The sequence below is a fragment of the Pelophylax lessonae genome (genome assembly GCF_965119305.1).
Source record: "Pelophylax lessonae genome assembly, chromosome: 2".
Classification (NCBI taxonomy): domain Eukaryota; kingdom Metazoa; phylum Chordata; class Amphibia; order Anura; family Ranidae; genus Pelophylax; species Pelophylax lessonae.
In genome coordinates this window covers 296,726,956-296,754,856 of record NC_138769.1, presented here as the reverse complement: position 1 = coordinate 296,754,856, position 27,901 = coordinate 296,726,956, and the positions used below count along the sequence as shown (strand labels likewise).

Genomic DNA, 27,901 nt, shown 5'->3' with positions numbered 1-27,901 from the left:
ATCCCAGGAGTCTTCAGTGGGGGAGGAGGGGAGGAGATGTTTTCTCAGCCAAGCACACCCTCCTGCCTGCATTCCTAAGCTAAGGGCAGTTGGATTCCAGAAAGTAAATTCTACATGAATCATCTGACCCTACTCAAGATGGTCATGGCAAGAAATGCTAGGGGGTGTTTCTCAGCCAAGTGGTTTCTCAGCAAAATAAAGCATGAACACATTGATGGATGGATGATTTTGCTTTAAATATTAAAACTGAATTAAATAGAGTTTTTGCTTTGTGGTGCTCAGATGCTGTGTAGTTCCACCTTAAGATAATTAGCAGTAGTTAGCTGCATTCAACTGAACTTATGTGTAATGTTGATGATGTTTCGCTACTTATCCAAATCCGTCCTATTGGATACTTGGATAAGCAGCGAAATGTTTTTAACAGCACTGAACAAGTTCACCTGAATGTTATGAATTCCTTCTAGCCATACCATGACCTGAATAAATGGGAACCTTCACAGACAATGGCTTAACATGTAGTCCAACTTTTGCAGTCAAATTTGGCAAACCCCCATTCTATTGCATGCTTGTTACTTGTTGCCATTCACACAGCACACCTAAAAATAATTAAAAAAACGTTTTTTTTTTTACTTTTTTAGTTGTTTCTTGGAACAGGTTTATACAAAAAACTTCAAGCTATTATGAATTCATTTCAAAGTACAATTAGAGGAAAGTGCTTTAACATACAATGTACCATTCAAGCCCTGAAATCTTTAAACCCTTGTTAGGAGAGACAGTGGAGCCCCACTCTTTAACATTACATTACATAGGAGGGGATGGCTTAGTAACATATTTAGGCAAGTAAAATGTAAAGTAAGCATTATCCCAACATGGCTGAAAAAGTGGAATAACACTTTACCATTTCAATGGGAAGCTAGAGGGTTTGGGGAATAGTTATCTAGTTCCCACAAAATGAAAACCAGGTTTTGCTGCATGTAATGCAAAATTTGCAGGGTTTTTAGCCTGATAGATAAGGAATAACTAAACATTTTGGAACTATGAAAGCAAACAATTCACTTGCACAAGATTACAGAGTAAGTATATTAGTAGTATATTGATGTTGTAGTATGCACTAAATAAAAACTTTTTTTTTTCTTCACATTTTGTCAAACCGAAGAATCAAAACCCAAGCCCAAGTAAGTAGTTTCCTTAAAAAATAATTGCATTGTTATACAGCACTATCTTTTTTGTGACATTGTTTGGTGACACTGGTGTTTATGTTGCAAGTTCATATAAATTTGAGACATTGAATTGGTGACACTGGTGTTTATGTTGCAAGTTCATATGAATTTGAGACCAGCTGCAAATAAAACAAAGTTGGAAAATGCATTTTTGCATTAGAAACAGTAATGTTTTCCAGCCATTTTGGTGGTTTCACTACTGTGTTTATTCCTCTTGTGAGAATGTGGAGATATTTATATATCTAGCCCTCTAAGGGTCACTCCCCTGCTCCTACAGTATTGCCAAACTTGGATGGCCCTGAGCTACATGACCAACTTAAAGCAGAGTTCCACCCAAAAGTGGAACTTCCGCTCATTTGCTTTCTTCCCCCCCTCCGGTGCCACATTTGGCACCTTTCAGGGGAGAACGGGTACCTGTTTTTGGCCCCCTCCACCTTCCCCTGCCGCCGAGCCAATCCGAATGCACAGCGTGCTTCGTGCATGCACATTAGGGACCCGCCTGTGAAGCCTTAAGGCTTCACTGCTGGGTTCCCTCACCGGCAATGGTGGCAGCAGCACCCGACAGGCGATGGAAACATCAGCTGCGGTGCCGACATCGCTGTACTCCAGGACAGGTAAGTGTCCTAATATTAAAAGTCAGCAGCTACAGTATGTGTAGCTGCTGACTTTAAATTTTTGGAGGGGGAGGCTTGAGGCTGGAACACCGCTTTAAGAAATCTTACGGTTGCAGTTGAATGCAAACTGTCATAGAAAACTAGTTCTTTAAGCACATTTTACAATATACCACTTTGCACTGGTAAGCTGTTTCTGTATGTCCTCAAAACGAGGTGAAGCCATAGCAATGTGCTAATTTTATCATCATTAAACTTCAGAATGTAGTTGGAATGTCACTGAATGCTGGATGTGAAAAAGTGAAAATAATATGTTCAAACAATACTTTTCTTATGTACAGACATACAGTATATATTATATGTATAGTCATTAGAAGGGTGGAAGATCTGTTATCCACCTATTTTCCATTTGACTACTGAGCACTTTTAATGACCACAGTGGCATTACTGTCTCTCTGATTCTAATTATGATTTCAGTTTGGTCCTACATACAGTATATTCATATCACTGCTATGCAATTGTACTATCTTTACTACTACTAAAATGTCTCCTTATTAATTGTACATGTCGGGTATGTTCCTCTGAGCAAAGCTTGTCCATTATATATGCTGTATTTATCTACAGATACTTGACCTGATATCACTTTGCAAGACAAATCTGTTATATGCACAATGTATAAAATACTGCATTGCAAATATACGTTTATATTTACAGCTGCAAGAAAAAGTATGTGAACCCTTTGTTTGGAATGGATATGGATTTCTGCACAAATTGGTCATAAAATGTGATCTGATCATTATCTAAGTCACAACAACAGACAATCACAGTCTGCTTAAACTAATAACACACAAAGAATGAAATGTTGCCAGGTTTTTTATTGAACACACCATGTAAACATTCACAGTGCAGGTGGAAAAAGTATGTGAACCCCTAGACTAATGACATCTCCAAGAGCTAATAGGAGTGAGATGTCAGCCAACTGGAGTCCAATCAATATGATGAGATTGGAGGTGTTGGTTACAGCTGCCCTGCCCTATAAAAAATCCACACCAGTTCTTGGTTTGCTTTTCACAAGAAGCATTGCCTGATGTAAATGATGCCTCGCACAAAAGAGCTCTCAGAAGACCTACGATTAAGAATTGTTGACTTGCATAAAGCTGGAAAGGGTTATAAAAGTATCTCCAAAAGCCTTGCTGTTCATCAGTCCACGGTAAGACAAATTGTCTATTAATGGAGATAGTTCAGCACTGCTACTCTCCCTAGGAGTGGCCGTCCTGTAAAGATGACTGCAAGAGTACAGCGCAGACTGCTCAATGAGGTGAAGAAGAATCCTAGAGTGTCAGCTAAAGACTTACAAAAGTCACTGGCAAATGCTAACATCCCTGTTAGCGAATCTACAATACGTAAAACAGTAAACAAGAATGGATTTCATGGGAGGATACCACAGAGGAAGCCACTGCTGTCCAAACAAAACATTGCTGCACATTTACAGTTTGCACAAGAGCACCTGGATGTTCCACAGCAGTACTGGCAAAATATTCTGTGGACAGATAAAACCAAAGTTGAGTTGTTTGGAAGAAACACACAACACTATGTGTGGCGAAAAAGGGGCACAGCACACCAACATCAAAACCTCATCCCAACTGTGAAGTATGGTGGTGGGGGCATCATGGTTTGGGGCTGCTTTGCTGCGTCAGGGCCTGGACAGATTGCTATCATCGAAGGAGAAATGAATTCCCAAGTTTATCAAGACCTTTACAGGAGAACTTAAGGCCATCTGTCTACCAGCTGAAGCTCAACAGAAGATGGGTGTTGCAACAGGACAATGACACAAAGTATAGAAGTAAATCAACAACAGAATGGCTTAAACAGAAGAAAATACGCCTTCTGAAGTGGCCCAGTCAGAGTCCTGACCTCAACTCGATTGAGATGCTGTGGCATGACCTCAAGAAAGCGATTCACACCAGACATCCCAAGAATATTGCTGAACTGAAACAGTTCTGTAAAGAGGAATGGTCAAGAATTACTCCTGACCGTTGAGCACGTCTGATCTGCAACTGCAGGAAACGTTTGGTTGAAGTTATTGCTGCCAAAGGAGGTTCACCAAGTTATTAAATCCAAGGGTTCACATACTTTTTCCACCTGCACTGTGAATGTTTACATGGTGTGTTCAATAAAAACATGGCAACATTTCATTCTTTGTGTGTTATTAGTTTAAGCAGACTGTGATTGTCTATTGTTATGATCAGATCACATTTTATGACCAATTTGTGCAGAAATCCATATCATTCCAAAGGGTTCACATACTTTTTCTTGCATCTGTATATGTGCATAAACAATAAAGCCAGTTTAAGAAGAAAAAAAAATAAATCTTAACCACTTGAGCTCCTGGAGGTTGCACTGCGTGACAATTTTTCAGTTGTGCGACGCTGTACCAGAATAAAATTTATGTCCTTTTTTCTGCACAAATAGAGCTTTCTTTTGGTTTCTTTGATGGCGGCAATCAGTGACTTATAGCGGGACTGCGATATTGCAGCAGACAAATTGAACCTAACTGACACTTTTTTGGGGACCACTAATACAGTGATCAGTGCTAATAATATACACTGTCACTGTACTAATGACACTGGTAGGGAAGGGGTTAACAACAGGGGCGATAAAAGGGTTAAATGTGTGCCTAGGGAGTGTTTAATAACTGTGGGGGAGGTGTTTGTACTGTGGGAAGGCAGAGATCTGTGTTCATGCTTAGTAGAAACACAGGATCACTACCTTCCCTACTGACAAAAACAGGTATCTGCCTTGTTTACATTCTCTCCCAAACAATCGCCGGGTCCAATCACAGTGGGATCGGGTCGCCGGCAGTACACGTGCGCACCCCCAGACCAAGAAGTGCAAAATCATGTAGAGGTGCGCAGAGGTCCAGCCTCCCCACATTAGTGTACGTGGGGCGGTCAGCAAAGGTTAAGGTGGAAGTTCAGTCAAAATCTAACTAAGGCTAAACCTACTTGAACCCCCATTCTAAGCATATTGCATCTACCCTGTAAGGAAAAGATCTGTATACTTACCTATTCTGAAGTCGCTCCAGTCCTGTCACATGATCTCTCCAGTGGCAGCTTCTATGCAGAGGAGAGATCATCGACAAAAGCTGCACTGATGTCACCCATTGGGACATCTGTTGTTGGCTGTCCCTCCTCTACATTGAAGTCGACGTTGACGGATAATTATGGGAATGGATCAGGGCAGCTTCAGAAAAGCTAAGTATACAGATCTTTTCTTTACAGGGTTGGATAAAATAGGCTTTGAATGGGAGTGGGTTTAGATAGGTTTAGCCTTAGTTCGCTTTTGACTGAACTTCCAAGTTTCCATTGATATAAAGAATGGTCATTGTTGACATGTACTTATGAGCTATGGTGGATGTTCTTTGTTTCAGTGAAAGAAAATCTAAAAAATATTGTTCTTAGAATTTCTAAAATAATAAATACACATGATCATCTTTGTCTTTTCAGAATTTCCATGCCAACCTTGGTTCCTCTGAAAATTCCAGATGGAGAAAAAGTAGATTTTGACGTAAGAACGATGACAGTTTTGATATTCATTTCAATAATCCATATGATTTACTCTTCAGAAGCAAATCGAAACCATAAATTTAAAAAATGATATTGCACTGTATATTCTACACTACCCTAATTCTGATTGTTTAAGAAAAAAAAAGAAAAAAATCAAAAACTCTATTGAGTTTCCTCATAGAGGAGTAGGCTTGTGTGACAAGTATTCCCAAAATATTACTTCACTTATACAGTATAAGTCAAAACTACACAAGGTTTACCCACATGTAACACCCTTGTGCTGGCAGTGTCACATGGTGGAAGATACATTCTGGGATTATGGAGTACAATGCAGACCACCATAGTTGACCTCATGGTGGTGACTCTTGCAAACTCCCCTGGAGCACTGTTACATGACATACCCTTATCCAGGGGTCAAGTCCTGGGAAAAAAAAGTGTGAGAACTCACCCAAGACCCCCCCCCCCCTCAGAAATAAAAAAATGTGTGTGTGTATATATATATATATATATATATATAAATATATATACAATATCTTACAGAAGTGAGTACACCCCTCATATTTTTGTAAATATTTTATTATATCTTTCACGTGACAACACTGAAGAAATCACACTTTGAAACAATGTAAAGTAGTGGGTGTACAGCTTGTATAACAGTGTAAATGTGCTGTCCCCCAAAGTGAAAACGTCAAAATTGGGTCCAAAGTGTCAATATTTTGTGTGGCCACTATTATTTTCCAGCACTTCCTTAACCCTCTTGGGCATGGAATTCACCAGAGCTTCACAGATTGCCACTGGAGTCCTCTTCCACTCCTCCATGAGGACATCACAGAACTTGAGGATGTTAGAGACTCCTCCACCCTCTGTTTGAGGATGCCCCACAGATGCTCAATAGGGCTTAGGTCTGGAGATATGCTTGGCCAGGCCAACACCTTTACCCTCAGCTTCTTTAGCAAGGCAGTGGTCATCATGGATGTGTGTTTGAGGTTGTTATAATGTTGGAATACTGCCCTGCGGCCCAGTCTCTTAATGGAGGGGATCATGCTCTGCTTCAGTATGTCACAGTATATGTTAGCATTCAGGTTTTCTCAATGAACTGTAGCTCCCCAGTGCCGGCAGCACTCGTGTGGCCCAAGACCATGACACTCCCACCACAATGGTTGACTGTAGGCAAGACACACTTGTCTTTGTACTCCTCACTTGGTTGCCACTACACATGCTTTCCACCATCTGAACCAAATAAGTTTATCTTGGTTTCCTCAGACCACAGGACAGGGTTCCAGTAATCTATGTCCATAGTCTGCTTGTAAACTGTTTGTGGGTTTTCTTGTGCATCATCTTTAGAAAAGGCTTCCTTCTGAGACGACAGCCATGCAGACCAATTTTATGCAGTGTGCGGTGTATGGTCTTAGCACTGGCAGGCTGACCCCCCCACCTCTTTAACCTCTGCAGCAATGCTGGCAGCACTAATACATCTGGATATGACGCTGAGCACATGCACTCAACTTCCTTGATCGACCATGGCGAGGCCTGTTCTGAGTGGAACCTATCCTGTTAAACCGATGTATGGTCTTGGCCACCATTTTGCAGCTCAGTTTCAGGGTCTTGGCAATCTTCTTATAGCCTAGGCCATCTTTATGTAGAGCAACAATTCCTTTTTCAGATCCTCGGAGAGTTCTTTGCCACGAGGGGCCATATTGAACTTCCAGTGACCAGTATGAGAGAGTGAGAGCGATCGCACCAAATTTAACACACCTGCTTCCCATTCACACCTGAGACCTTGTGTAACAGATCCCGCCGCTGCCACCAATGTAACGGATCAACCGCCACCCTGCCTGAGTACCTCTGTTGATGGATGCTCCTAGTGCTTCCCAAGGGCTCCAACCACTCCACCAGACACCATAACCACCTCAGACCCCACGAACCGCCACAGCTTGGTTGGCGTTTCACCACCTCCTACCCACTGTGGACCTACGACAAGGCTCCAGGTTCCTGTGGGTGAACCTTTCTTTCCCCAGAGAGTGCATCAGGCACATGAACAGGAACAAGCTCTTACAAGAGCTTAGTGATTATCCAAGGGAGTATGAAGAGCATAGCAATCCCTTGTAGCAGCTTCCCTTAAAGAGAGACAGGACTCTAGAATGAGGGTGAAGTATAACTCAAACTTTAATGGTACAGCTGCTCTTTTATACAGTTTTCCCCCACAAAGTTACCGCTCAGGAGGACATTGTTGGGAACAGGCACTGAAATTCACAATCCAATGAAAACAGAGTTTTACACTCCCATACAGTGTACACAATCCCTCCGCTCTGTCCAATTACAGTATTATATGCAGATGAAAGTGTATACAGGAACAGAATTAACCTAAACTAATTAGCTGGCCACCTGAACAGAACAATGTGAGGTCATTAACATTTAACAATGGGACAGGTAAACTTTAACACAATACACATTCCATATCAAAACAGACAATAGGGCAAGTCTGCCAATGGCAGTCTGTGTGTCTCTCTCACAGACAAGCACATGGAATACACATTATCTCAATACACAAACAATAGTTAAAGCCTGTCTTTCACTACCAGTGACGGTGAGCACCGTCACACCTTGCAACACTAATGAGTCACATGACACTGGGGAGGGAAAATGGCTAATTGGGCCCTGTTTGGACATTTCCACTTAGGGATGTACTCACTTTGGTTGCCAGCAGTTTAGACATTAACCACTTAAGCCGCGGAAAATATGGCTGCTCAAAGACCAGACCCTATTTTGCGATTCGGCACTGCGTGAATTTAACGGACAATTGCGTGGACGTGCAACACTGTATCCAAACAAAATTGATGTCCTTTTTTTCCCCACAATCAGAGCTTTCTTTTGGTGGTATTTTATCACCTGTGCGATTTTTATTTCTTGCGCTATAAACAAAAAAACAGCGACAATTTTGAAAAAAATAACAATATTTTTCACATTTTTTTTATATGAAATTCTCAAAAAAAAGGAAAAATCAAAATTTTTTAACATTTTAGGCCAAGTTGTTTTCTGCTACATATGTTTGGTAAAAAAAAAATCGCAATAAGCGTATTTTGATTGGTTTGCGCAAAAGTTATTGCGTTTACTAACTACGGGAAAGATTTATGTCATTTTTATTGTTTTTTTTTTACTAGTAATGGCGGCGATCTGCGATTTTTTTTGCGGGACTGCGACATTGCGACGGACAGATCGGACCCCTGACTGACATTTTTGACACTTTTGGGAGTACCAGTGACATTACTACAGTAATCTGTGCTATAAATATGCACTGTTACTGTCAAAATGACACTGGCAGGGAAGGGGTTAACTTTATTGGTGATCAAGGGGTTAAGTGTGTCCCTAAGAGCGTGATTCTAACTGTGGGGGGGCATGGCTTGTGATGTAATCACAGAGACATACAATCCTACATAGCAGGATCGTATAGCCTCTGTGCTTACATCAGGGAGAATGACAGACGGCTGTGTATACATCAGCCGTCTGTCTTTCTCCCTCTGCAGCGGGAGATCGCGAGTGACCGACAGACATTGTAGCCACCGGTCACTCACGCTAGCTCCCCAGGGAACGAGCGGGGGCGGGAGAGCACCTCCGGCGGTGCGCGCTCGCCCCCCACAGGCAGATGAGCGAGTGACGTACCCCTACGTCACTTTGCCCAGCAGCGGCTGCCTGCCGCAGTATATCTGCGGTAGGCGGTCATTATGTGGTTAATGGGTGTGTGTTGAGTTATCTTGAGCAACAGCAAATGTACACTGTTATACAAGCTGTACACTCACTACTTTACATTGTAGCAAAGTGTAATTTCTTCAGTGTTGTCAAATGAAAAGATGTAATAAAATATTTACAAAAATGTGAGGGGTGTATATAAATATATGTATAATTCGTACTCTTTTTTCAACAAATAAAGTGCAACATTTATTGTAAAGTGCCAGTTTACGAGGACACCCCCAAAATTCCAATGCATCAAACAAATAAATATAGCAAGATGTAACAACAAAATTATTTAACCTGTATGCTATACTAACAAAAAAAAAAAAAAAAAACCCCACCACAATGTGTGATAATGGTGCCCTCGCAGGGAGTTTCTAAAACGAGTTGCTATGACTGGGGGCCCCTTCTACACTATGTCTCCATGCAGGGTCTTTCTGAGGTCTAGGGGCCCCTCCTGCACTATGTTTCTATGCAAGAGCAGATATGTGGGGCCCCTCCTGCCCCAAGATGTCTGCACACATGTATTGGTCTGTGCAGAGGAGCGATGCCAGAAGTGCTCAGTGTGCCGGCCAGGAGCCCCTCTCCTCAGGTTGCCTGTATTGATTGTGCGAAGTGGGGCCCAGGCCCGTGCCAATCACTACTCAGTGCCCTTCAAATGCAGCCTAATCAGTACCCATCAATGCAGCCTGATCAGTGCCCATCAAATTCAGCCTTACCAGTGTCCATCAAATGCAGCCTTAGCAGTGCCCATCAAATGCAGCCTTGCCAGTGCCAATCAAATGCAGCCTGATCAGTGCCCATCAAATGCGGCCTTACCTGTCCCCAGCAATGCGACCTTACCAGTGCCCAGCAATGCAGCTTTACAAGTGCCCATCAATGCAGCCTTATCAGTTCCCAGCAAATGCAGCCTTACCAGTGCCCAGCAAATGCAGCCTTACCAGTGCCCAGCAAATGCAGCCTTACCAGTGCCCAGCAACGCAGCCTTACAAGTGCCCAGCAATGCAACCTGACCAGTGTCAAGAAGTGCAGCCTTACCAGTGGCCATCAATGCAGTCTTACAAATGCCCATCAACATAGCCTTAGCACTGCTCAGCAATGCAACCTTATCAGTGCCCATCAGTGCAGACTTACCAGTGCCCAGCAATGCAGCCTTACCAGTGCCCAGAAATACAGCCCTACCAGTTCCCAGCAATGCAGCCTTACCAGTGCCCATCAATGCAGTTTTACCAGTGCCCATCAATGCAGTCTTACCGGTGCCCAGCAATGCAGCCTTATCAGGTCCCAGCAATGAAGCCTCAATAGTGTCTGGATGAAAAACACACATTGGCGATCCCCCACTGTGTCACGGATCTTGGATTGGAATATCCTCCCTCGTTCCTCCTCCTCCAGCGGCCACTGTAACAAGGTCCCACTTTCTTGACCGGCTCCTATAATACATGTCACACTGATTCATTTGACGGCATTGGATCAGTGTTTCGCCTTTCACTGGAGCCGGTCTAGCACGTGGGACTTTGTTACAGCAGCCGCCAGAGGTGGGGGACTTGAGTCACATGACTTGACTTAAGTCAGACTTAAGTCACCAGTTTGAGGACTTGAGATTGCTTGACTAAAATTATTAAAAGACTCGACTTGATTTTGACTTCGTATTTATGACTTGAGACTTGACTTTGATCTGAGACATATGACTCGAAATGACTTTACTTTTTTAAGTTATTAAATATTTGCATTTTCTCAAGATGTGTTAAAGCAAAATGAATGTGCCTGTTATGTTTCTGACACCACAGTCACTTAAAACACCTCAGTGTGTTCTTATTTTTAGGACACTGGCTGTTTAACAATGGAAATACTTAACATGTTTTTAGTGACTGTGGTGTTGAAACATGACCGGACGAAGGATTTTGAGCTGTTTGGGCATTCAAAGTGTTTCTTTAATATGCCAAGAAAAAAGCACTAAGCAGTTTTGTTAATGTTGAAAATAAAACAAAACCTTTCCTGACCAATGACTTTTAACTGATTTAAAGGTGAAAATTGGGGTAGATCAGTATTTTGACTTGATTTGTGACTGGACCAAAATAAATGACTTGACTTGCTTGACTTCTAGCAGGGACTCGACTTGACTTGCTTGCTTTTCACCAAAGTAACTTGGGACTTGCTTGATACTTGAAGGTTAAGACTTGAGACTTGCTTGTGGCTTGCACATGTGTGACTTACTCCCATGTCTGGCAGCCGCTGAAGGAGGAGGACCGAGGGAGGATATAGAATACAAGAGGATCACAGGCGCTCGAGCCCTTTTATCAATTAAACAAATACAAGAATTTGTTACTGTAAAGATATATGGATGCAGCGCTAAAAACTTTTTAACATCTAAAAATGTATACCATTCATCAGTGAAAAAACTTCAGTGCAAAATAAAATAAATTATAAAAAACTAAGTTCACAAGCAAAAAAGTAAATATGAAAAAATGATACAAAAATAAAAGACAAATTATAAGTCCATATATCAATGGGTATAATACGTCCTCCAATTCCTGAACATATGGCGCATACATTTCTCCTTAATTTCATTCAAGATGCTTGAATTACACTATGTAAATTCAGTAAGCAAAAACCACCACCAACACTCACCAGAACATCAGGCTGCCAAAAACAGTGCTCTATATATTCACGCAGATGACAACAGCAATCTCATGGAAGCAGTCCCTTGACCCCAATGACTCACTAGAGTTAGCGAAATCCAACAAATTGAAAATCTTTATCTGGCTCTGAGAGACGAGGAATAGAAATACAGACAAATGTTAACCCCTTGGCATGTGTGCAGGAAACAGACCAATAATTACAGGTGTCAGCTTAAGCCTATGTATGGGTGTCTGTGGGACTGGGTGTCTTTTTTGGGGATGGGAGGGAAGGAGGTGTCAGCTTCACACTTCTTTCGATCCCCCTATTTTACCCTTTTACCCATCATTTCATACAAACTATGGTGATGTCTGTTGGCAGTGGCGACTCTAGGAACTATATATGGTAATAATAATTTTCACCACTATATCATACCACTGAAAAAAACAAAATAAGTGTATATATAATGAAGTTACAAAATACAAGAGTAATGCAGTATGCAATGATACATTTTTATTGTACTAACCTAACACTTAAAAGACAAGCTATCAAGAGTTTTCCTTTCTTCCTCAGGTATTGCTTCATACCTGAGAAAGTGGAAAACTCTTAAAAGCTTTTCTTTACATTTTAAATCAATTTCAGCAAACATTATGCAGCAATAGCCCCTAGTATTGGTGCCAGTTTACGCAGTAATAACCCCTAGTAATGGTGCCAGTTTATGCAGTAGTAACCCCTAGTATTGGTGCCAGTTTATGCTGTAATAGCCCCTAATATTGGTGCCATTTTACACAGTAATAACCCCTAGTATTGGTTCTAGTTTACGCAGTAATAGCCCCTAGTATTGGTGCCAGTTTATGCAGTAATAGCTCCTAGTATTGGTTTCAGTTTACGCAGTAATAGTCACTAGCATTGGTGCCAGTTTATGCAGTAATAGCCCAAGCAATGGTGGCAGTTTATGAAATAATAGCTCCTAGTATTGGTGCCAGTTTATGCAGTAATAGCCCCTAGCATTGGTGACAGTTTACGCAGTAATAACTCTTAGTATTGGTGCCATTTAACTCAGTAATAGCCCCTGGTATTTGTGCCAGTTTATGCAGTAATAGCCCCTAGTAAAGGGGGCAGTTTATGAAATAATAGCCCCAATCACTGCAGAGCGCCACAGCATTGTCCCCAATCACTGCAGAGCGCCACAGCATTGTACTTTGAAATAATAGCCCCTAGTATTGGTGCCAGTTTATGCAGTAATAGCTCCAGTGGCGGCTGGTGCTCAAAATTTTTTTTGGGGGGGGGGGGGGGCGCAAAAAGAAAAATGTAATAGGTATTGCTTCGCGTCAAAAAACGTAGTCATGGTACAGGCATGGCACAGGTGATGGTAAAGGCATAGCATAGGTGATGGTACAGGCATGGCACAGGTGATGGTACAGGAGATGGTATAGGCATGGCACAGATATGGTATAGGCATGGCACTGATATGGTATAGGCATGTCACAGGTCATGGTACAGGAGATGGTATATGCCCCCTTTCAATGCAGAGACCAGTGTACATGCCCCCTTTCAATGCAGTGACCAGCGTACATGCCCCCTTTCAATGCAGAGACCAGCATGCGTGCCCCCTTTAATGCAGAGATCAGTGTGCGTGCCCCCTTCAATGCAATGAACATTGTGCTGTGCCCCCTTCAATGCAATGAACACTGTGCTATGCCCCCTTCAATGCAATAAACACTGTGCTGTGCCCCCTTCAATGCAACTGTGCTGTGCCCCCTTCAATGCAATGAACAATGTGCTGTCAATGTACAGATAAGGCAAGGGACCAGCGCTATGGATAAATTCTCAGAGACTATATGAGAGAAAAATCAGGTTGCAGCCTCCAACCAACCCCTAAAAAATTAGGGGTCAAATATCAGGTGGGGGGAAGGTAGTTGGAATTGGCGCTACCTTTTATAAAAATCGTGCCGACATTGTATCCAAACCGTGAGGTAGATAGTGTAATTAGAAGTGCCGGTGCAAATATGTGCAAATAAATATAATCGTGCAGATATAAATTGTATGATGTATGGCCGGATACAAAAAATTTCCAAAGTGCTGGTGAATTTATTTATTGTGACAAGATATAGTGTATAAAACAATAAATATTAAAGAAGCATAAAATCATAAGCGAATGAATGGTGAATAAAATAATATATAAATATCATAAAATTGTATCTAAACAGTGATGGTGGTGAGCTAAAGTGCTTAAGGTCCCAACTTCCACTAGAGGTCGCACTTACCCCTCAGCAAAGGTAACAATCCTGGCTGCAAAGGGTAGAGCAAAAAATCCCCAGATCTAGCATCAATAATCCTTACGGACAAGAGGATCCCATCTCGTTTTATCCTTTGTTGCTTCTCAGTGCTGCTGATCTGTGTAGTCCCTTTCCAGCCTTTTGCTCAGATCAGAGCGGCGCTGTTGCAGAGTGGAGACTACAGCTGCTCCCGCCTCCTCTCCTCCGTGTACTGTACAGGAAACACACAGAAAGGGGGAGGGCCCATACTTTAGCTCACCACCATCACTGTTTAGATACAATTTTACGATATTTATGTATTATTTTATTCACCGTTCATTCGCTTATGATTTTATGCTTCTTTAATATTTATTGTTTTATACACTATATCTTGTCACAATAAATAAATTCACCAGCACTTTGGATATTTTTTGTATCCGGCCATACATCATACAATTTATATCTGCACGATTTTATTTATTTGCACATATTTGCACCGGCATTTCTAATTGCACTATCTACCTCACGGTTTGGATACAATGTTGGCACGATTTATATAAAAGGTAGCGCCAATTCCCCGCCTACCTTCCCCCCATCTGAACAATGTGCTGTGCCCCCTTCAATGCAATAAACACTGTGCTCTGCCCCCTTCAATGCACTAAACACTGTTCTGTGCCCCCTTCAATGCAATGAACACTGTGCTGTGCCCCCGCAATGCAGAGTTCAGCGTGCGTGCCCCCTTCAATGCAACTGTGCTGTGCCCCTTCAATGCAATGAACACTGTTCCGTGCCCCCATCAATGCAGAGTTCAGCGTGCGAGCCCCTTTCAATGCAGAGCGCCACAGCATTGTCCCCAATCACTGCAGAGCGCCACAGCATTGTACCCCAATGATTGCAGAGTGCCACAGCATTGTACCCCAATGATTGCAGAGTGCCCACAGCATTGTACCCCAATGATTGCAGAGTGCCCACAGCATTGTACCCCAATGATTGCAGAGCGCCACAGCATTGTCCCCCAATGATTGCAGAGTGCCACAGCATTGTACCCCAATGATTGCAGAGTGCCCACAGCATTGTACCCCAATGATTGCAGAGTGCCCACAGCATTGTACCCCAATGATTGCAGAGTGCCCACAGCATTGTACCCCAATGATTGCAGAGTGCCACAGCATTGTACCCCAATGATTGCAGAGCGCCACAGCATTGTCCCCCAATGATTGCAGAGTGCCACAGCATTGTACCCCAATGATTGCAGAGTGCCCACAGCATTGTACCCCAATGATTGCAGAGTGCCCACAGCATTGTACCCCAATGATTGCAGAGCGCCACAGCATTGTCCCCCAATGATTGCAGAGCGCCACAGCATTGTACCCCAATGATTGCAGAGTGCCCACAGCATTGTACCCCAATGATTGCAGAGTGCCACAGCATTGTACCCCAATGATTGCAGAGTGCCCACAGCATTGTCCCCCAATGATTTCAGAGTGCCCACAGCATTGTACCCCAATGATTGCAGAGTGCCCACAGCATTGTACCCCAATGATTGCAGAGTGCCACAGCATTGTACCCCAATGATTGCAGAGTGCCCACAGCATTGTACCCCAATGATTGCAGAGTGCCCACAGCATTGTACCCCAATGATTTCAGAGTGCCCACAGCATTGTACCCAATGATTTCAGAGTGCCCACAGCATTGTACCCCAATGATTGCAGAGTGCCACAGCATTGTACCCCAATGATTGCAGAGTGGCCACAGCATTGTCCCCCAATCAATGCAGAGACCAGCGTGCATGCTCCCTTCAATCCAATGCACTTACCTGGCGGCGGCTCGACTCCCAGCGGCGTCTTCTCCCCTCCTTGACACTTTCATCCCCTTCTGTGGCGGCGGGAAGGTGAGCGGCTTCTCCCTCAGCCTCTCCTCTTCTCTGCGGCGGGAACCGGCGGGCGGCCTCTCCTCTTCTCTGCGGCGGGAACCGGCGGGAAGGTGAGCGGTGGTGACGGTGAGTGACTGACGCACGCACCGGCACCACCCCCATTGCGACATCAGTGATCGGATGTCCTGGATGATGATTGGTCCAGGCTGGAGACTGGACCAATCACAGCCAGGATATCACGAAGGTGGGGGTGGCCAAGCGCTCTTTCCTGCGCCCAGGTTACGCCCCCAGAAGGCAGCCAATCGGCGCCTCTTCTTGGTCGTAAACCCCACCCCCCCTTTAGCCACCACATAGGCCGGCGAACCGATTTTTTTTTCATAACTTTATTGTTCTTTTTGTCTTTTTTTTTTTTTTTCCTTTTTTTTAGGGGGGGGGGGCGGCGCCCTGGCGCCCCCTATGCACGGGCCGCCACTGAATAGCTCCTAGTATTGGTGCCAGTTTATGCAATAATAACCTCTAGTATTGATGCCAGTTTACGCTGTAATAGCTCTTAGTATTGGTTCCAGTTTATGCAGTAATATCCCCTAGTAATGGTGGCAGTTTATGCAGTAATAGCCTCTAGTAATGGTGCCATTTTATGCAGTAATAACCCCTAGTAATGTTGGCAGTTTATGCAGTAATAACTCCTAGTAATGGTGCCATTTTATGCAGTAATAACCCCTAGTAATGGTAGCAGTTTATGCAGTAATAGCCTCTAGTAATGGTGCCATTTTATGCAGTAATAACCCCTAGTAATGGTGGCAGTTTACGCAGTAATAACCCCTAGAATTGATGCCAGTTTACAGAGTAATAGCCCCTAGTATTGGTGCCAGTTTTCAAGGTAATAGCCCCTAGAATTGGTGCAAGTTTACCCAGTAATAAAGCCTAGTATTGATGCCAGTTTATGCAGTAATAAAGCCTAGTATTGGTGCCTGTTTATGCAGTAATAAAGCCTAGTACTGGTGCCAGTTTATGCAGTAATCACCATTAGTATTGGTGCCAGTTTACATAGTAATAACCCCTAGTATTGGTGCCAGTTTATGCAGTAAAAGCCTAGTATTGGTGCCAGTTTACACAGTAATAAAGCCTAGTATGTATGCCATGCTCTCAGCACGGAGAAGGTAAGGAAGAATAGTGAGACCTGCCCACCACAGTGATGAAAGTGTTAAGGCCAGCCGTGACAGTGGCCAGTGGTCTTAACACTTTTATCAATTTCATGGGAGATGTTTATGATTTCCCTGTGGGTCTCCTGATGCGCTACAGTACAGTGCACCTCTCCATCCGGGACTCCTTCCCTCCACCACACACTGGCGAAACTAAGGGGGAAGGCTGCTACAGTGCACCTCTCCATCCGGGACTCATGCCCCTACAGCAGGAGTGCCAAAGCTTTTCAGGAGCAAGGGCCACTTTAGTGACTTGGTAACTGATCGTGGGCCACATTGAGCGGAGTGGACATATGACAGGTTTGTGTCCACTCAGCATATGTAGAGCAGACACAGCTCGCTCTACTCTATGGGGCCTCCAATCTGCCCAGACAGAAGGGGATGGATTCCCTTCTGTTTTTTTAAGTGGATCAGATTGGAGATAGGCGAGTGTAAGCGGACACAAGTTTGTTTACATATTCCTCTCTGTAGAGGTGAATGGACAGTCCAATTGGGTCCACCTGAAAAACAGACATGCGGACCCAATCAGACCAATCGTGTGAAAGTGGCTTAAGGCTGCTTTAACACAGATGCACTGCAGTTTACCTGCACCTCAACTGACCTCAATCTTCACTTCTTCCTCAGAATTCCTGCAGGTATTGCTGCTGGCTGCTGCTGTCCCCCAGGTGGGTATGGCTGTGGGCTGCTGCTGGCTGTCCTCCAGGGCTGGTACTGCTGGTGGGTACTGCTGGCATGTACTGCTGGTGGGTACTGCTGGCATGTACTGCTGGTGGGTACTGCTGGCTGGTACTGCTGATGGGTACTGCTGGCGGGTACTGCTGGTGGGTACTTCTGGCTGGTACTGCTGATGGGTACTGCTGGTGGGTACTACTGGCGGGTACTGCTGCTGGGTACTGCTGGCTGATACTGCTGGCTGGTACTGCTTGGTGGGTACTGCTGGCTGGTACTGCTGATGGATACTATTGGGGGGTACTGCTGGCTGGCACTGCTGGCTGATACTGCTGGTGGGTACTGCTAGCTGGTACTGCTGGCTCCTCTGAAACACAAACGGAGTATGACAGGAGCGGCGCTGGAGGAAGCATGCTGCTGCAGTAGAGAGCAAAGTTGATGCTTTCTGTATTGCTCCTCCTGTCATAGGTGGAGTACATTTAGTATCACCCCGCCTGTGACAGGAGCCGGAACTATACAGGAAGCATTGGCTCTGCTTCCTCTAGTGTGGCTCCGTTCTTCACAATAATGCTCGGGAACCCGCCGTCCCAGAGCAAGAGGTGGGATCCTGTTGGGGGGAACAGCATAATGCCCCCCCCCCAAGTGGCACAGAAGCCTTCTATGTTTACAAGGAAAGCTTTCCTCTCAGTGGCTCGCAGCTCTCACAGATCCCTGCCTGCCTTGCACACACTCACAGATGGGCACGGCAGGGACAAATGCTGACTATGTGAGAGGGAGAAAGGTGGAGCTGCCTTCACTGCTGAGAGGTGCTAAAGCTGGACCCGGATAGGTCAGATGCGAAGAAGCATTTAGGGCTGTAGAGGGATATGTGTGCAGAGATAACGGATAGGATGAGTGGTACAGAGGTCAGAGCTGAGGAGGAGGGGTGGAAGTAAGATATGGACAGCCTGTGTAAGAGAGCTGAACCCTGCACTATTTGCACAGTGCATCCATGAACTCTGCACTCTGTAAACTGTGTACCCATGAACTCCGCAATCTGTATGCATCATACTCATGAAACCTGCACTCTGCACATATCGCATCCCCAAATCTTTCACTCTGTATGTGGAGCACCCCCCAAATCCTTTACTCTGTATGTAGCACACCCCTAAACCCTGCAGTCTGTACATAGCACACCCCTAAATACTGAACACTCTTCATTCCAGATCTTCCCCTTCAGATCTACAGCGACTGAACTTCCAAGTGCACTTATAGTGCAGAGTGGATTTGCCTTTAGTATATCATCCCCAATAAGTCCCTGAGCTTGGTCATGTGAGTTGGCCCAATACCGCTAGCCTGAAAAACTGTATTCTTGGGGAAATCACTGGCACATAACTGTGATTAAAAAAAAGGTGACTATTTACATCTACACTTGCACACGGGTAATAAATTAAATAAATGAATAAAGCAGTATGTCATAAAGCGACCAACACTTCACAAATAAACAAATAATTTAACAGCGCTATTAAAGTGACTTAACTTGTGAACATATATTGTAAATTAGTAAACACTGTGCTTAAAAAGTCCCATTAATAATTTGTGAGTATGATCCAGACAATCTCCTCCAAAACTATCCACTCATAGGACACCACCAGTCGATAAACATGTAAATCCCTTCTCCACCGACATTTAGATATGCAGAGCCCCCACCAGAAGTGTTTGACCCCCATCACAGGTAGTCAAAACCGGCATTAACAATATTCCATGTGCCTCTGAGAAATGTGGTCTTTAATGGTACAATGCGGGTAAAGAGAAAGATATGCTTCTCATGGTATAGTATATCCAAACAGTTTTATTAAAAAGGTTTAAAAGTTACACACACAGAAAGTTGACTGTTTTCAGGCGTGTAAAAAACAGGGGACGCCATTCCGCGTTCCACTTGTGTTCCAAATAGCGGAAGTGGTGTGTTACATCTAAGTACTGCCCTACGCATAACTGCTTGGTGCATCCTACACGAAAAGTAAAAGCAGATGTAGACCCGGTTCACACTGCCACCGCCTGACAAGTCTTGCTCCATTCTGTGCAATGGAACCGTTCTAATCAGAGCGACTCAAGTCGCTCCGACTTAGAAAAAGGTTCCTGCACTACTTCGGGGCGACATCGGAGCAGCTTGCATTGACTTCTATTATAGAAATCCTCTGCAAGCCGCAATGAAGTCTTGCTGCACGGGGCAGCTCAAAGTCGGGGAGACTTTGAATCGCCCCAGTGTGAACCGGCTCTTAAAGGCCGTAGAAAGGTACAGTGTGCGATGATCTGCTGTGACCTTGTTCCTACATTGGCGCTTTTCTTATCTTTGTTAAAAGTGTCTTTTTACATGTTAAATATTTGCAAATAAAGTTTTAATAGCCACAACAGAAGAAGTTCCCTGTCATAGTTGGATTTATACAGTCTTTAGCAGCTGCCATATGCTTTGATCCTTTATTATAAAATGCTACACAATGGATATTTGTTTCTTCTGCAGTAAAATAACAGTGATGATGATTATAACATAGCCCTTCCATTAGTAGCTTTTAACAATATTTTAACAGCACTGAGAACTATGTTTCTTTACAGGACATTCACAGAAAACGCATGGTAAAGGATCTTACAGAACTTCAGACACTTATTGAAGCTCACTTTGTGAATCGCAAAAAGGAGGAAGAAGAACTTTTGGCGTTATCTGACCGCATGGTATAAATAACCCTTAATATTGTTGTTACCTTTCCATTGAAGTAAATCCAAAGAAACATATAGTGCTTAGACAGCTGGAGTGTAGGGGAGAAGAGGCTGTATGAACCAGTCTAGCAGGACAGAGGTGCCTGCCAATGCAGAGTATCAGATAAATAGGCACTCTAGGCTTAAAGCGTAACTCCACTTTTGTTGAGAAAAAAAACATTCCCCTCTGGCTGATCTATGTACGTTACAAGGATTTTAACAAACTTTGTTGCAGATCCCTACCTTTTGTTATTCTGAAAAATCTCTGTTTGCTCTTCTGTGCCTCTGTGCTGAGTGGGTCTAATTGGAGTGGTTTCATAATTATCTACCAGCTGTGGCAGCTGCAGGGCTCTAATGTGGAAAGCTGCTGGTTCTGTATCCCTTTAGACATTTTCCTATTGGGAGTATCTCACCAAAAAGGACATTTTTGTTGCAGAGGATGCCTGAAATCTGACTTGTCTCTTAGTGCAGACATCTGAGAAAATTGGTGAGCCAATTACACAAGCAGGAAATGATGTTTCTGGGGAGTGGTCAGTACACATTCTGTGTACAGAACACCTCCAGGGAGCCATATTGTATTGCATTTTCAGAAAATTACAACAGCTGCAGATTGAAAAGGAAAGGTAATTTATAATAACATTCAATTACAATATTATTTGTGTCGCAATTGTATATGCAATATTGTTTTTTCTTTATTTGCTATTTTTTCCCCCACAAAAATGGAGTTACCCTTTCGGCACGCAGTTAACCCTTGCAGTGCAGGAGCATCGCAAGAGAGTGTTTTCTAGTTTTCCTTTTCAAAAAGATCCTAGCAATTTCTCCTCCTTGTAAATTAACTTGGATTTTTTTTTTTTACTGCATTCTTTATTTCAATTTGTGATCATTTTTAAATTAAACTGTTCAGTTTACAAACCAATTGATAATGTGGAATCTGTATTTATCACATGGAGTTGGTATTTAAGGCCCATGACATGAGATATGGTGAGGGAGAAATTTTTAGTCTATGGTGCTTTAGGCAGCCCATTGAAATTACGTTACTACCTTATTGCAAGGCTCGTTAATATGTGTGCATTAAATTCATTTTTACAAACCTCCTGGTGTCAACGAGCCCTAACTGTTGAAAGCCTCTGTTTCCCCATGAACTCGTATTTGATGTCATGTATTGTCATTTTATTTCCACCTGAAAAATATTTTTGCTGTACTTTTAGCACCTCACAATTATCACCATTCAGGAGCTACAGTGGTGATTGAAAGTTTGGGCACCCCAGGTAAAAATTTGTATTAATGTGCATAAAGAAGCCAAGGAAAGATGGAAAAATCTCCAAAAGGTATCAAATTACAGATTAGACATTCTTATAATATGTCAACAAAAGTTAGATTTTATTTCCATCATTGACACTTTCAAAATTACAGACAACAAAAAAATGGCGTCAGCAAAAGTTTGGGCACCCTGCAGAATTTATAACATGCACTTTCCCCTTTGCAAGGCTGAGACCTGCCAGTGTCATGGATTGTTCTCAATCATCGTCTGGGAAGACCAGGTGATGTCAATCTCAAAGGTTTTAAATGTCCAGACTCATCTGACCTTGCCCCAACAATCAACACCATAAGATCTTCTAAGCAGTTATCTAGAAAACTGAAAATAGTTGATGCTCACAAAGCTGGAGAAGGCTATAAGAAGATAGCAAAGTGTTTTCAGATGTCAATATCCTCTGTTCGGAATGTAATTATGAAATGGCAGTCATCAGGAACAGTGGAAGTTAAAGCAAAATCTGGAAGACCAAGAAAAATATCAGACAGAACAGCTCGCAGGATTGTGAGAAAAACAATTCAAAACCAACGTTTGACTGCACGATCCCTCCAGAAAGATCTGGCAGACACTGGAGTGTTACTAAAGAGATACTTGTACAAATATGGTCTTCATGGAAGAGTCATCAGAAGAAAACCTCTTCTACATCCTCACCACAAAAATCAGCGTTTGAACTTTGCAAATGAACATATAGACAAGCCTGATGCATTTTGGAAACAAGTTCTGTGGACCGATGAGGTTAACATTGAACTTTCTGGCCGGAATGAGCAAAGGTATGTTTAGAGAAGAAGGGGCACAGAACTGTTAAGCATGGGGGTGGATCAATCATGCTTTGGGGTTGTATTGCAGCCAGTGGTACAGGGAACATCTCACAAGTAGAAGGAAAAATGGATTCAATAACATTTCAGCAAATTTTGGATGGCTTCTACAAATGGATAATGATCCTAAGCACACCTCGAAATCCACGGGGGATTACATCAAGAGGGGTAAACTGAAGGTTTTTCCATGGCCTTTACAATCTCCTGACCTCAACATAATTGAAAATCTATGGATAGACCTTAAAAGAGCAGTGCGTGACAGACAGCCCAGAAATCTCAAAGAACTGGAAGACTTTTGTAAGGAAGAATGGGCAAAGATACCTCAAACAAGAATTGAAAGACTCTTGGCTGGCTACAAAAAGCGTTTACAAGCTGTGATACTTGCCAAAGGGGGCAGTACAAGATATTAACTCTGCAGGGTGCCCAAACTTTTGCAGACGCCATTTTTTTGTTTTATGTTATTTTGAAAGTGTAAATGATGAAAATAAAATCTAACTTTTGTTGACATATTATAAGAATATCTAATCTGTAATTTGATGCCTTTTGGAGATTTTTCCATCTTTCCTTGGCTTCTTTATGCACATTAATAAAAAATTTTACCTGGGGTGCCCAAACTTTCGATCACCACTGTACATGTATTTTAATAAGTGATAACCTATATAATAATATATGTAGATTGATTCAACCTATATAATAATATATGTAGCACCCTATAGGTAGGTGCTAGGTAAAAGTATAATGGGCCTTGGCTGATTGACAGCAGGGCCATGATTTCAGCTGGCTGTCATGTCTCTCAGGTGTGTCGCATTGAGAGGGAAGTCTCCCCACTGGCTCCAGGAGAGGGTTCTCATTGGGCAGTGGAGGAAACCCAATCAGAGACACACTCAGGCCAGTATCTACCCCAGAAGGCAGATTCTGCTGCAGAGGATTCTGGGAGTAGGTATAAGTTTTGAGGGGACCCATGACGCAGCATCTTTGGCGGGAAGCAGAGTCCAAGGAGGGAGAGTACGGCTGTCTCTCCTCCTGTCAGAAGGATTGGGTGTCCCTGGTGGCTGCCTGGGAATCCAGAGAGAGCTGAGCTGCAGAGAGGATCTGGTGTGCCGAGAACCAGTGGAGGAAGAGGGGTTCAGTTCCAGGAAAGCCTGCCAAGGACTTGAGTACTGTGAACTGCCCCTAGGGGTCTGCCAAGTGTAGAGGGAACCACTCCAGAGAAGGTTCCAGGGATCCAGGAGTCAGCTAGCTGTAAAGAGGGTGCCGAGTCAGAGGACCCTGAAGTGTTAGAGGGGGTACCTAGTCAGAGGACCCTGAAGCGTTAAAGGGGGTCCCAGTGGTTCTGCCCTGAAGAGTCAGTGTGCAGTGTACAGAGTTAAGAGTTGCAGCAGCACAAGCAGTGACAAGGAGCTACCTCAGTCAGTGAAGGGCTGGAGGGAGCTGTTCATTGACTTTTGAGCAACATCGAGTGTCAGGAGTCAAGTGTTCTACAGTCCTGGATCTTCTGAGTTAACAAACAAGTTAAAGTCGAAGTTCTAGCACAAGTTCAGTGCTTACAGTATCTTGGAGCGCCAGGAAGCGTTAGTCGGCATTCAGCTGGCGTCAAGACAGCGCCAATGGGCATTTTTCTGTACAGTGTTCCAGTCAAACCTAATTGAGCCAGCGGAGTATCCCACTCATTCCGTTCTCTCATCCCCAATATACAATAAACAAAACAAACCAAAGATGCCAGAATGGTCTTTGTCTCAGTTCTCACACCTGGGTTCACAACTTAAATGTGTTGGGAGTGTTACCGGTACTGATGGCAGACCCATCTCAGGCCCAAGGCCTGGAAACATTGCTACATATATGTAGATTGATTCTATATGTACTGTATATATTTTTACTATTGCTCTTTACATTTTAGGAAAAAAGAAGAGCAGAACGAGCAGAACAGTTGAGGATTCGAACAGAGAGAGAGAAGGAAAGGCAGGCCAGAGTAGCTGTAAGTATGCCAAAAATAACTGATTTAATAATTTCACTGTTGAACTACAGAAATGACTTAACTGTTTTAACCACTTCAGCCTGGAAGGTTTTTCCCCCTTAACCACTTCAGCCCCGGAAGGTTTTACCCCCTTAATGACCAGGCTATTTTTTGTGATACAGCAGTGCGTTGGTATAACTGACAATTGCGCGGTCATGCGACACTGTACCCCAAAAAAAAAAAAAAAATTGAATGTCTTTTTTCCCCCACAAATATAGATTTTTTTGTGTTTTTTGATCACTGCTGCGATTTTAATTTTTTGCGCTATAAACAAAAAAACACCGCCAATTTTGAATGCAAAAAAAAATCAATATTTGTTACTTTCTGAAATAAAACATTCCCAATAAAAAATTTTAAATTTAATTTTTTCATCAATTTAGGCCAATATGTATTCTGCTACATATTTATGGTAAAAAAAAATCCTAATAAGTGTATTTTGATTGGTTTGTGCAAAAGTTATAGCATCTACAATCTATGGGATAGATTTATGGACTTTTTATTTTTGTTACTTGTTTTACTAGTAATGGCGGTGATCAGCGATTTTTAGCGGGACTGCGACATTGCGGCGGACAAATCTGACACTAAGTGACACTTTTTGGGGACCAGTGACACCAATACAGTGATCAGTGCTAAATAAAATGCACTGTTACTGTAGGAATGACACTGGCAGGGAAGGGGTTAACACTAGGGGTGATCAAGGGGTTAAGTGAGCTCCTAAGGAGTGCTTTCTAACAGTGTGGGGGCTGGATGTGCTAGATGAAAAGAGAGATCAGCTTAGCTGAAACACAAGATCTCTCTCTGCCTCTGTGACAGAACAGCCGTCTGCCTTGTTTACAAGGTATGATAATAATAATTCTATAAATAACATATTCAAATTAATATGAATATTATAAAATACATGGGTTAATATGAAATTCTACTACAACAGCAGTAAAAAAACCTTTCAAAGGTTCTAACCCTTCCCTACTTAAATGGAAAGTGAAGAATGAAAAAGTAAGGAAAACATTTAAAATCTCATGATACTTTATTTGGAAACTACTATTGATTTTGACAGACACAGTTTATTAATATTATCCTCTTAAAATATAACATTTTAAAAAATGTTAACAATAATATTTTTTAGGAAGAACGTGCTCGAAAGGAAGATGAGGAAAATCGGAAGAGAGCAGAAGAAGATGACAAGAAAAAGAAGGCGTTTTCCAATATGCTCTACTTTGGAGGCTACTTGCAAAAAGTATTTCAATCTATATATTTTCTATGATTAGGGCAAGCTTTATGTATTTGAGCATAATGGGCCTGTTTTATTAAAGGAAATGTGCCAGAGCAGGAACGAAGTGCAATAAATTGCTTTCATCACCAGCTTGTATGATCCTTTACATGATAGCTGTGATTTTACAATCCTGTTCCTACATCAGTTTCTTCAGTCCTATCTGCATATCACAATACCCATTTTCAGACTTGTATAAAGTACTCGAAATTTCTACTTGAGTAAAAGTACAAGTGCTCAATCAAAAAGTGACTTGAGTAGAAGTGGAAGTGCTCGCAGAAAAAGTTACTTAAGTAGAAGTACTAAAGTATTCAACATTTTTTTTACTTAAGTATTGCAAGTAGTTTTTTCAAAAAATTTGCTACTTAAGTACTAAAAGTAAAAAGTACCAGTAGTTTTGAAAAAAAAATTCTACTCAAGTACTGAAAGTAAAAGTACAAGTACTGTGTTATGTAGTTATTAAAGAAAGAAGTCAAAAGTTTGAACATCATATTGTTTTTATTATTTCAAATGATTTATTCAAATGATTAACCTGTGTTTGTTAGTAGTTTCTTGATGCACTTTAAGCGCTGTAGCACCATTTATTTGTTTGTTTCATATTTTCTTTTTATTGGAAAGATTTGGTATAGCAGCTTTTATTATACACAGCCTTTATTTTCGTATGCGCTGATTTACAAATGACATTATACACATTTTTTTGAGCTTTATGCAACCTGCCATCTACTGTTCTGGCAGTGGTAATTTTTTTTAAAAGTAACGAGTAACTATGCAGCACAAAAAAAAAATACTTGAGTAGAAGTATCGAAATCATCGAAAAAATGTAGTGAAGTAAAAGTAGAAGTAGGAGAAAAAAATTCTACTCTAGGAAAGTACAGATACCGCATTTCGGTACTTAAGTACAGTACTTAAGTATTTCTACTTCGTTACTATACATCTCTGCCCATTTTACATCATAGTCCTCCACTTCACATCACAGTTTTCCCTTTACAGTAGTGTTCTTAGCCCCCCTTCATATCACCCCGCCTCTTGACAGTAGTGTTCTGAGCCCCCCCTCACAGTAGTGTCCACTGCCCCCTTCACATCAACCCCCATAGCAGTTTCCTGCCCCCTCCCCACAAAGTAGTGTTCTCAGCCCCCCCTTCACAGTGGTGTTCTTAGGCCCCCTGTATGTCACTCCACCTCTTGAGAGTAGTGTTCTGAGCCCCCCTTCTAGTAGTGTCCTCTGCCCCCTTCACATTAACCCCCACAGCAGTTTCCTCACCCCCCCCCCCCACACACACACACAGTAGTGTTCTCAGCCCACCTTCATAGTGGTGTTCTTAGTCCCCCTTTATGTCACCCCTCCTCTTGAGAATAGTGATCTGAGCCCCCCTTCACAGCAGTATCCTCAACCCCCTTTACGTTAACACCTCCCCCCTCACAGTAGTGTCCTCTCCCCCCTTCACATCAACTCCCCACAGCAGTTTTCGCCCCCCCCCCCCCAGCACCGTATTGTTCTCAGCCCCCCTTCACAGTGGTATTCTTAGTCCCTCTTTATGTCACCCCACCTCTTGAGAGTAGTGATCTGAGCCCCCCTTCACAGCAGTATCCTCAACCCCCCTTCACATTAACACCTCCCCCCTCACAGTAGTGTCCTCTCCCCCCTTCACATCAACCCCCCCAGCAGTTTCCTCGCCCCCTCCCACAGTAGTGTTCTCAGCCCCCCTTCACAATAGTGTTTTCAGTCTCCTTTCACATCCCCCCCCCCCCATAGCAGCGATTGGTTGCTAGGAACTGCCCGGCATTCTAGCAACTAATCACGTGCTGTTTAACTTAAAAAAGTTAACTCAAGCAGCTCCCACTCCTGCAATCCATCCAGAAGTGCACTGCCTCATGCTCGCTTCCGGATGGGACAGTGACTCGGTCCAGATCCAGGCCATGGTCCACCGATTAGTGAGTCTTTTTATTTTTGCAGGAAAAGGCCAATACTAAGTTTCCTTCACAACAACTAAGTCATCTTCCTGCCATGTCCCAGAT

General features: G+C 42.9%; 1 protein-coding gene across 1 annotated transcript in view; it reads left to right on the top strand.

Annotated features, from left to right (window-relative positions):
* Positions 1–27,901, top strand: part of TNNT2 (troponin T2, cardiac type) — a gene marked incomplete at its 5' end in the record, with an annotated part of 83,384 nt that overhangs the window by 40,939 nt on the left and 14,544 nt on the right. Inside the window, 5 exons of the mRNA XM_082246787.1 lie at positions 1,157–1,175; positions 5,338–5,398; positions 20,337–20,453; positions 24,502–24,579; positions 25,742–25,852. Coding sequence (XP_082102913.1) covers positions 1,157–1,175; positions 5,338–5,398; positions 20,337–20,453; positions 24,502–24,579; positions 25,742–25,852 — 386 coding nt within the window. The remainder of the gene's footprint in view (positions 1–1,156; positions 1,176–5,337; positions 5,399–20,336; positions 20,454–24,501; positions 24,580–25,741; positions 25,853–27,901) is intronic.